The 11,120-nt window shown below is 45.6% G+C and overlaps 1 protein-coding gene across 4 annotated transcripts in view; it reads left to right on the forward strand.

Annotated features, from left to right (window-relative positions):
* Window positions 1-10,913, forward strand: part of EDC3 (enhancer of mRNA decapping 3) — a 63,922-nt gene extending 53,009 nt beyond the window's left edge. For all 4 annotated transcript variants that reach the window (XM_072628350.1, XM_072628349.1, XM_072628348.1 and 1 more), the window contains exons 5-7: window positions 2,398-2,551; window positions 5,174-5,391; window positions 7,565-10,913. In XM_072628350.1, the coding sequence (XP_072484451.1) occupies window positions 2,398-2,551; window positions 5,174-5,391; window positions 7,565-7,899 (707 nt within the window). In that variant the 3' untranslated portion in view covers window positions 7,900-10,913. The remainder of the gene's footprint in view (window positions 1-2,397; window positions 2,552-5,173; window positions 5,392-7,564) is intronic.
* The last annotated feature ends 207 nt before the right edge of the window (window positions 10,914-11,120 follow it).

An 11,120-nucleotide genomic window follows, 5' to 3' on the forward strand; every position in this document is an offset into this window, starting at 1 on the left:
CAAGAAACTCATTCCAGTGGGGAAGACAACATACAAGATAATAGTGTAAATGAAAGGTAATCTGAGATGGAAGGCACTAGCAGTGGAGGTGGGACAGACTAGAAAGACTTAGAAAAGGTGAGATTTGAGAGATCTTTTTTCAGTAATTTTTGTAAATTAAATTTTTTTTCTATTATATATTTTTTCTCCTCACCACATTACTCACTTCTGTCATCTGTTCCCCCCATCCCCGCCAATAGAAAGAAAATCTTTGTAGCAAATATGTATGCATAATAAAATTAAACAGATTCCCCTTTTGGTTATGTCTAGAAGTACATCTGCTCATCCTTTAAAGGTCAATTTAAGTACCATCTCCTTGAGGAAGTCTTTCCTACTTCCCATAGCTGGAAATCTTTTTCATCCTCATCTAATTTCATCATTTTATAGCCTTGTAGATTTATTATAGTCTAACCCAGAGGTTCTCAAAGTGAGCAATATGACCCCCTGAGGGCACTGCAACAAGCCAGAGGGACAGTAGCAGCCTCTGATGCAGTTGGAGGTGTTGAGTAAAAATAAGAGGGTGGTGGAAACATAAGGAAGAGAAGAGAAGAAAATTTTAAAAAACTGTGCATGTTTCATCTGGTTTGTAACAGAGTTAAAATAATAGTAATTACGTTATTTTTTAAATAAACACATAAAATGCAAGCTATAATTGATCAGTGATCAAATCCACCAACAGGTCATAACAAGTAAGTTTTGGCAGATGAGCATGCTGTGTGTTGTTAGGAAGTCGAGCATGCATGGGCAGGAATATGTGCGTGTAGTGACTTGTTTACAATATGATACTATATGGTTACATGACACAGTATGGTATAATCAAAATTTCTATGCAGGAAAAGTTCCACAGATTTACAATAAATTATTGAATTTGAGATGTGGTTTTTTTTTTAATTTTTTTGAAAAGGGGTCGGTAGAACAAATAAGTTTGGGAAATTCTGGTCTAACCTATGTATTTGTATATATGGGATAAACACCTCCCTCTCCACCCTTCTCTAGAGGAAAGTGGTAGGTATCATTTATTATTTATCTTTTTTTCTTCCCAGTATGTAACAGTATACTTCTCATTTTAGGTACATAATGTTTGTTGAATAAATGATTGAAATAAATGTTTTGCTTTGGGAGTAACAGGAATACCATCCTGCCATTCTCTACACATTTATTTCCAATTCTGTTAGAGAAAATATATTCAATATTTTTTGATAGCTAAGTTAAATTCTGAGTCTAATCTTCACTGACCTCAGAAAAGCAGGACTGAAAAAAAATTGCTTGAAAATGTAAAGCCTAGCTCAGTTTCTTATTAGAAAAGAAAAAATATGGACCAAGACTTGGCAGGGTGAGAGGAAGATGAACAAATGACCTAGCACTGCCATTCAGTAACACAGGCTTGGAAGATATTTGAGGATCCACTGTATCCCTAAGAATCTTCTGACAGTTTAAGATGGGGAGTGAGGCCCAGAAAAGGGTAAAAAAGGACCATTGTTTGATACTGTGGAGGTGGACTGATTTTCATTTCTCAGTGGAAAAGTCTCTCTCCACTTCTCACTGTCAGAAATGTGCCCTGGAAGTTGTTTGGATAGATACCTCAACAGTGAATTTGAGTATGAAGTGGACCCCCACATTCATTGAGATCTCAGATTCTTCATGGAACAGTTTATGCATTGCGGGAAAAGTATGAGGCTTGGAATCAGAAAACCTGAGTTTGACTTCTGCCCCTTACTGTATGACTGGGGACAGAGTTCATCACCTCCCTGTGTCTCCATTTGTCATTGGTAAAATGAGGGGGATTGTATTTGTGCTACTAATGGCACTCAGTAAATATGGACTGTTTTTCCTCATCATAATGTTTTGGTCCTCAATAGACTGAATTTCTTTTCTAAATCAAGCTTGTTTAAAAACCTATGTTCACACTTGTTATTGAGGTGCAACAGAAGTGAAAAAAATGAACAAAGAAGATGAAAAAAGCACAAAGAATGAAAATGAAGAACTGTCCATGATGAGTTGGAATAAATGTTAAAAAGAGAACCTTTCATGTGTATATATATTTATATGGCACTTTGGTATAATTTTTCAGAAGATACCTCTGGGTGTGTGCTTCTGTGTCTATATGTCAGATTTCTAAGAGATCTATTTGGGGCCTGGTCTGTATTTGGACCACTAAATTGTTATTCTCAATGAAACAGCCAGAGCTGAAAGTCACTTCTACTTTAGCTTCTTGAGCTTTCAGAAAATATCAAAACATAACTTATTCCTAGGCTCAGAAGATGAGAAAATTGTGCCCAAATATTCAGGGCCCATTTTGAATCCTTTGCCCTCACTCATTTCTTTCTCCCTCCTCTCCATTTCCTTTCTGAGTCACAGACTCTGGGCTGGTTGTCCCGAGTGTCTCCTATGAGCTGCACAAGAAGCTGCTATCGGTAGCTGAGAAGCACGGTCTTACACTGGAACGACGGCTGGAGATGACTGGAGTATGTGCCAGTCAGATGGCTCTGACCCTGCTGGGAGGACCTAACAGGTGAGTAATGTATGTTGGAGCTGGGGGTTTAGGGGAAGGATGGGGCTTGAGATTTGGAGATCAGCATCTTTGAAGTTTCACCTCCACATAGTGCCTTGCACCAAAGAGACACTCTGACCTGACAGAATCGTACTAAATGACTGGAATAGCCACTCACTTTGCAGCCAAGGAGTTAGTTTGGTTCTTCCTTATGTCCCATATCAGAGTTGCTTTTCTTTTATGGTATTCCCAAGGCCTTTCCTTCCATCTACTGTCTCTCTGCCTCTCCATCACCCAGTTATCATTCCTTCAGTCTGTCCTTTCATGGCATGGTCTTCTTCAGCAACAAAGGACAAACACAACAACAGCAACCTTTCATGACTAAAATCTCTGGCCTCAAGGCTGCCCTCTAGGATATTGTGACATTCTGTTTGTGCCCTTGTCCCAAGTAATCACCCAAGATTCCCCAATATAGTGTCCACTGGACTTGGGTACCTCTACCCTCCCTGTTCTAAGCACAAGGTAAGACAGATGTGAATAAAATGAGTTTAGCTTTAACTGCTTTCCCTCCCTTGTCCTGTCAGAAACAACATACTGTTCCTAAGGATTCATGAATGACATTGCTAACTTTGGGGGAGAAGGGATTCTGACTTCTTTAGATAAAATCCATAGGATCAGTCTTCACATAAAAACAGTTATATTCCCCTCAGAGAGCCCAAGAGCAATTTGCCCAACCACTTCCAAAAGCCTAGGCTTCACCCAGGTGCATTTTGTCATGGAGAAACAGAATCCAAGGATCTTGAAGCCTTCCTTGGGGACCTGTGAGGTCTCTTTTACTCTTGTCCCACAGCATTTCTAGATCCTCCCAATGTTATCAGTGACCCAGTGAGACTCCATTTCATCAAAAGAAGCATCAGCATCCCAAAGAAGTAAAGAACAGAGGATATATGATTGCATGAATCTTAAGAGTTAGAAGGGCACCTCATGGGACCTGGGAGATTAAGGCCAACTCCCTCACTTTGAGGAGGGAGAGAGAACTGAGAACTGAGGCCTAAAGAAAGATAGCATCCCTGGAGAGGATTTGAGGTGAAGTTGCTTCTCAGAACCCACATAGAACTCTTTATCTAGAGCAGTGCTTCTGAAACTGTGGGTCTTGACCCCATATGGGATCATGAAAAATTTGGCAACAGGAAAAGATTTCTGAATTGCCTTACCAAAATTTAATTAAAAATCAAATGCATAATGAATCTAAGATGTTTCTGGCAGCTCTTGCCTGTGTTACATCAGGCAACTTTCCTTCAGCCTTGGTTCTGAATACAAAGCATACACACTTTGCCCAGCACAGTGCCAGCAAGCACTGCCAAAGGCACAGAGGGGTCATGGGTTAGAAGTGGGAGAAGTGTCTGACACGTTATTCCAGAGCGGCCCCTACCGTCTGTCTCTCTTCCCATCTCTGGACCCTGCTCCTTGTTTGTCCCTCTCTTAGCTTCTTTCCCTCACTGGCTGTCTTCCCTCCCTCCTTGCCTGTCTTTCTCTGTAACCATGTCTGCTGTGGTCTCTGTCTTGGTTGTCTTCACCTCTGAACTTCCCAAGAACCACTGCACTCAGTCTGTTGCGGAGATAGAAAGTAGAATTATTTCCCTGGTCTTTAATACACTTTGGGTTGGGAGGCAGAACATGGTAATAAGAAAAGCATTGGATGAGGCTCTAGAAGACCTGATTTGAGTCACAACTGTGACGTTCCGTGGTCCCAGGCAGGCTCTTCCTCTCATTAACTCTCATTTCATCTTTGAAATGAAGGGATTGGACTGGGTGGTCTCTTAAGTCTTAAGGTTCCTTCCAGTTCTAAGGCTGGGATCCCATGACTAAATGAACATTTTGTGAACCAGAGGCCTAAAGAGGCATTTGTTGACAACCTCTAACTTAGGCCCTTTGTGTAAATGCTTCTCAATCTTTATGTAAATTTTAGAAATTTCCAGGTTAGCTCCTCCCCCCTCCCCCTTGAGATTATGCATTTTATTGAGGTAAGAAAATATACATGAAACAAATGCTAAATGAAATGATATAGAGTCAGAAAAGAGAGTGATCACCTTGGGCAGAGAAGACTTCCTAAAGAAGGTAGAGCTTGAGGGTGGGCCATGCCAGGAGGTCAGGTTTTAGTTAAGGGCTTTCCACATGGAGCAAGAACAAGGTTGGGATTGAATGTAACTTGGGCAGGGACCAAGGAGAGATGACCTAGCTGGAGTCATTCTGTATTCTGAGGAGTGGGAAGGCTAGAAAATTAAGGTGGGGGGGAGTGGGGAATGCAGGAAATGGAAAGTAATATGGAGGCTTTGGCCTTGGTGCTATAAGCAGTTGGGGAACCATTGAAGGTTCTTGCATTAGGGTGATGAGATGGCAGGAATATGTTCAGGTGTTAGTCTGGATCACACAGCATCAAGTTGGGGGTAAATGGGAATGCCAGTCTTTTAGTCTATGTGTATTTTGCTAGCATAAATATGACCAGCTGTAGCAACATGAGGAAGCAGCCTGCTAAGGAGATGCGAGTAGAAGATAATTCCTTCTTCAGGATGTTTGACTAGTTCTGGGTGGCTTGATCTGATGAACTAGTAGCTTATATCCTCCCCCATCCATCCTTTGCAGATTGAATCCCAAGAATGTCCACCAAAGGCCTACAGTAGCCCTACTTTGCGGTCCCCATGTGAAGGGGGCTCAGGGCATAAGCTGTGGGCGACACCTTGCCAACCATGATGTCCATGTCATCCTCTTCCTACCTAACTTTGTCAAGATGTTAGAGTCCATCACCAATGAACTTTCCCTCTTCAGCAAGACACAGGGCCAGCAGGTATCCAGTCTCAAAGGTGAGTGAGAGCATTGGACCCCAAAACGGGGCAGTACTGAGGTGGGTAAGGTTCCCATTCCCTTCCCCATCCTTTCTCGCATTACTCTGCTGCAGACTGAGAGGCCAGAGACCTGGACTCTGGTCCTAGCTCTGCCTCTTATTTGCTATGTGACCCCTGGCAAGGTCCTTTCCCAGCCAGGTAACTTTCTATGAGCCTTGCTGGAGGTTCATTGGGTTCCTTGGAGCTGATTTTTGCAGTGTGTTTCTGCCATCTGGTGGCAGCAAGTAGAAACAGTGATACTTAGAAAGCGAGCATCCTTCACAGGACTGCCAGTTCTTATAGGATATTACTGGTGGAAGGAAGCCCTCTGTTTTACACCAGAGGAAACTGAGGCTAAGAAGGTGGAAGCCACTACCTTAAGGTGCACAGTGAATCAGGTGCTGACTCTTCTCAAAGGCCAGGGTCCCTCGCCTACTGGGCAGGACCCTGGGGATCTGAAGAAGTACAAAGTTCAGCCCAGGTGGAAAGGTAAGCAGACTTTCTCAAAAGATGACGCTTCCCCCCCATAGAGAATAGAATCTGCTAGGCCTGGGGTAAGGGATGTTTCAAAGAAAGCTGACTTTCGTTCTGAGGCCAGCAAATCCCTGATGGCTGGAGGCTATCTCAGTGAGCTCCCCAGCCTGGGACAGTGGAACAGAGGAACCTGTGTCCCCCTCCCAGGAAGGAGCCGTAGATAACGGAGAGAGCAGAGCCTTGGCTTTGAGTTATTGCTTTGATACTTACTTTGGTGACCTGAGCCTCAGTTTCTGAAGGGGTTGATCTAGATCAGAGATTCTTAACCTGGGGTCCATGAACTTATAAAAACAATTTTGATAACTGTACTTCAGTAGAATTTATTTCTTTTGTATTTTGTTTTATGCATAAAAAAACACTATTCTAAGAAAAGATACATAGACTGTACCAGATACCAACATAGAAATGATCAAAAAGCCCCAGCTTAGAGGATTCCAGCATCAGCTGTGTGATTTCAGAGAAGCCACTGAGTCTCTCTGAGCCTGTTTTCTCAGTTGCAAAAACAGAACAGTGATCCTTATACCACTTGCTTCAGCAGCTGATTGTGAGGAAAGTGCTTTGTAAACCTGTGACTGTCCATCTGGGTGTTGTTAGACAGTGGGCAGGGGAGGAGCATTGAGAGTCTTGGAGGCTGACAGAGCTAGGAAGACTTTGGTTCAACTCTGGCCTCAGATCCAGGTTTATTGTGACCCTGGGCAAGGCACAGCACCTCTCTGCCTCAGTTTCCTCATCTGCAAAATGGGAAGAATAATAGCACCTACTTCCCAAGATGGTTATGACAAAATAATTTTTGTAAAGAACTTTAGAAACCTTGAAGTGCTGTAAAAATGTTATGATGATCATGATGATGGTGGTGGTGGTAGTGTAACCTTAGTTAGACAAGCCACCTCTCTCAGAAATCTTCCTTTTCTGCCCAAGCCTGAGGGGAGATTCAGTCTTAACTGCAGTGGTAGTAGTAGGAGGAGAATTCAGCCTCCCTTTGTGTTCAGAATGGTGGCTTGGAGGCCACTCTCTGACTAAAGGGAGAACAAGCCCAGCTTAAAGCCTGGATTGGGGTCCCTAGAATGGGTTGGAATGTTAGCTCCCTTTCATAGAGCAGCTTTTACAACCGAAGACATTCTAAGTCTGCCTTAGGGTTTGGTTGTGGGTAAACCTTAAGGTCTAATCCATTTAGTTCCACTTGAAATGCTTGTCCCTATCCCATTACATTGTATCAATCCTATTTAGGATTTTATGACTAGAAGAGACCTTGGAGAGCCTCTCTTAGAGCCCTTCATCTTGCAGATGAGGAAGCTGCAGCACCAAGTGATTAACTGCCTTGCCCAGGGTGCCCTGGCCGCACCAAGCACAGCCCTCTTTCTGCACGCTGCCTTCATGGGGTCACATTGATAGCTGGACTCCCTTAAACATCACCTTCCCAAAGCAGAGCTGTTGGCTGCTGTTTGTTCGGGGTGTGAGTTCACACTAGACATCTGGATGTTAAAGCACCGGGACAGCCTGTCACTTGGGAGAGTATGTGGTCAGGCACAAGAATGATTGGTGTTTACAGAAACTGAGGGTAGAATAAGGCAGGGCAGTCTTTAAAGCCAGAGTTAGACTTGACGGTTTTCACTTGCAGATCTCCCCACCAGCCCTGTGGACCTGGTGATCAATTGCCTGGATTGTCACGAGAATGCCTTCCTCCGGGACCAGCCCTGGTACAAAGCAGCTGTGGACTGGGCTAATCAGAACCGGGCACCTGTCCTTAGCATAGACCCACCAATGTGCGAGGCTGAGCTGGGCATCGATGCCAAGTGGTCCCTGGCCCTGGGCCTGCCCTTGCCCCTTGGTGAGCGTGCGGGACGCGTTTACCTGTGTGATATCGGCATCCCTCAGCAGGTGTTCCAGGAGGTGGGCATCAACTACCGCTCACCCTTCGGCTGCAAATTTGTCATCCCGCTGCACTCAACGTAGAGGTGCTGGCCCTGGCAAGGGCGTCCTGGGATGGCCCAGACCCTCTGGAGCCAGACGCTGACACTTAAGAGAACGCCTTAAGGATGTGAAGCCCCATGGACAGTTTGTGTTTTGTTTGTTTTGTTTTGTTTCCTTTAAGGTTTGTTTCTTCTGCAAGAAACAACATATTTAAAACTGAAGAGTAACTGCCCTTTGAAGGGGAGAGACATCTCAGTATGAGACTGTCCCTTAGGGCCAAGGTGGGGCCAGGCCTGCCGCCCAGGTCCCCCCCAATCTGGCCAGGTGGCCTGTTTCTCAGTGGAGGGTTTTTGTTTACAGACACAGGCAGCTTTTGGACTGGGTTTGAGGTTAACAGCCACCAGACCCGGACTTGGGGGGAGGGGCAGGGCACCCCAGCAACTCTTTATTTTCCTCTTTCTCCTCTGGCTTTTTCTCTGCCCCTATCCCCAGTCCTTTTTTTTTTTCTTCCAATAAGCAGCCCTCCCTCTAATCATGTCAGATATGCTGGGGTGCGGTTGTTGGGGCTGATTTCATTTTCCTGTTGCTTTTATGCTTATAATTGTAGCCAGAGTTGAGTTTTCTTTCCGCCTTTCCTCAGTCCTGAGCCACATGGCCCATGCAGAAAGCTGGTGTCCAGGAGGAAGCTTGGCCAGCGCTTATCTGTCTGCTCTGTTGGAGCAACAACTGAGCACCAGTTTGTGGGGATTTTGTTATTCTTTGGTGTTAATTTTTTCATTTTGCCCTTGATCTGATCCGGGTACCCAGTAGACATTTTTTTCTCAAGCAGTCAGTCCAACCTTTTACTTCTACCCCTCCCAAGCCAACTCTCGGGGAAGGGAATATTGTGTGTCCTGTCAGGCTGATGTTTCCTGTGTTTGGTTTGACCCCTTTGATTCTCCTGTTTTCAGCACAGGTAGTTTTGGGACATAATACTGTAAAGCCACAGTGCCCATCCACCTTGCCAGCAGTACTCCCTCCTGCTCCCCCAGTGCTCATAGGTTCCATAGACTGTGCCATCGTTTCTATTGAGACCACAGGCTAAAGTGAACTGTTGCTTCCACTGCCATGTCCCTGGGGTTCCTTCCTCACCTGCCATGTTGGCTGGAATGTCCTGGTGGTGGACGGATGAGGTCATGTCTCATCCTGTACAGAGGATCTTAGTACATATACAGAGAAGGGGCATAGTTCTTGTTCAGTATTGGGAGTTCCCTTGTGGGAAGCTTGGTGCTGAGCCTCTCGGGGTTCCCGTTTTGATTCCAGTACAGGGAGGTATGTTCTGAGGGGCTTGAGGAATTGAGGCTGAAGTTGAGGTTAAAGGCACCATTCCTAATTCCAGTCATTAGGCTATTTTCTTCCCTAAGTTTGCCAGGTTGTCTGCTCTTCAGCACCTGCCTCCCTGAGTTCTCTCTTGGGGTGAATACAGCGGCTATTTTATCCAAGAGGAGGGAGGCCTAGCAGCTGGGGGAAGTTTGGGGACCGGACCACACATGAGCTACTCCAACTTTCACCTTGGCCAAGTGGCCTTTCTTCTCTCCTACCCAATATCTGGGGCCACCCAGGTACAGCCTGGCTGCCTGGCAGGCTATTGGTGTGAGATGGTGCCCTCATCTCTCTGGCCCTTTCAGACAGGCCTCTTGTCTCGGAGGTGCCAAAAAAAAGAGTATTGCTCCAACTAGAGGAAGTCTGCTGGGGGCAGCCTTTTGCCATGCAGGGTTTCCTAAGGATTCCATGGACTATTCCAGCATGATGACCCCTGGCTTTTGCACTTTCTCCCATGGATGCTGATCGGAGAGGCCTCCTGTCCTATCCTGTCCCAGCAGCTGGGGGAAAAGTCCCAAAGAGCTTGATATTTGGTGCCTTTGAAGGGGAATGAGATTTCACAGAGCCAGACGGACTCAGTTGTCATTTTGGTCCAAGCTCCATTTTTCGGTATTCAGGGTAGACAATGCCCCTCTGGGTTTTTTAAGTCCCTAGGCTATGCTGTGGGCAGAGTAGGGGACCTTAGTGTTGATGGTGAAAAATTTTTCTCTCTTTCCTGTAACACCCAAGAGGTAATGATCCTCTGCCAGGGAGAGGGGTCCTCTCCCTAGTGAATGGCACTAATGGAGCCAGGGCTGTGAACCACCAGCCTGGTCTCTCCCTTCCCTTCCTGGAAAGGGTATCCTGCTCAGGGTTCCAGAGTTCTCCCCCTGCCCTAGCTCCTGATTCTGTGGATTAGCAAACCTGGCTTCCACATGGCCTGTCCCTTATCTGGTGTGGAGAAGAGGGCCTGTGCGGAAGCTTCCAGGCTGGTTGCAGGCCCCTTAGAAAACAACAGTCCTTCCCAGGAAGGGCTTTAGCCATCCTGTGCGTGACAAATGAAAGTGTGGGTTTCTTTTACAGATGTAGATGGTGTGGAAGTTTGAGTTTAAACCCCTTTGAAGGGTCTAAACAGACAGTAAGATGAGCTACCCTGGGAAGGAAGAGTTTGGGTTTGAGAAGGATGGGGGAGTCTCCTTACTTGCCTGCTCTTCTTGCTGAGGAAATGGCAGTGGGGAGAGTCTGGCCCCCTATCTGTGCTTAGCCAGAAAGCTAAGGTGGAGATCCACAGGACCAGTGTGGCTTCCTGGGGAGAGGGGTGGGACAGCCTTGTTTTCTTAGCAGCATTTTGTACTCCATCCTTGGCAGGTTGAGGAATATAATCGTTTCCTTATTCCTCCTCAGTCCTCTTTAGGTTGTTACCTGCTATAAGTTGTGTTAAAAGGAAAGTAGCCCTTGATTTTCTCCTTTTTCCCCAGGAGAATTTGACTCTTAAAAACAAAAGCTAGCCCTTTAGAGGTCTTTCTTCCTCTCCCTCTGGCAGCTAAATAAAAGCTGTTGATTCTGCCACCTGGCCTTGGCTATGTCATTACCCCTTGCCAGGGAGGACAAGAGGAGACCTCGTAACAACTGTTGGGATTATCACTAGTGCAGCTGTTGAAATGGGGATAGGGGGTGACAAAAAACCAGCACTAAAATAAAGCTGAATTGATGGAGCCTGAGGGCTGGTGTGTGTGGTGTTCTGCAGTAAGCCAGGCCTGCAGAGAATTTCATGGAGTCCCTGAGTGCTCTGGTCAATCAAAGAGCCCACCTGACCTTGACTAGTTAGTCACAGGCACAGTCAGTGAGGTTTGAGAGAAGTGGTTAAGCAGACTTTGAGGAGTATCTAGTAAAGATACCCTATTTCTTCAAGGCCTGATCCA

Source organism: Notamacropus eugenii, chromosome 1 (assembly GCF_028372415.1).
Source record: "Notamacropus eugenii isolate mMacEug1 chromosome 1, mMacEug1.pri_v2, whole genome shotgun sequence".
Taxonomy (NCBI): domain Eukaryota; kingdom Metazoa; phylum Chordata; class Mammalia; order Diprotodontia; family Macropodidae; genus Notamacropus; species Notamacropus eugenii.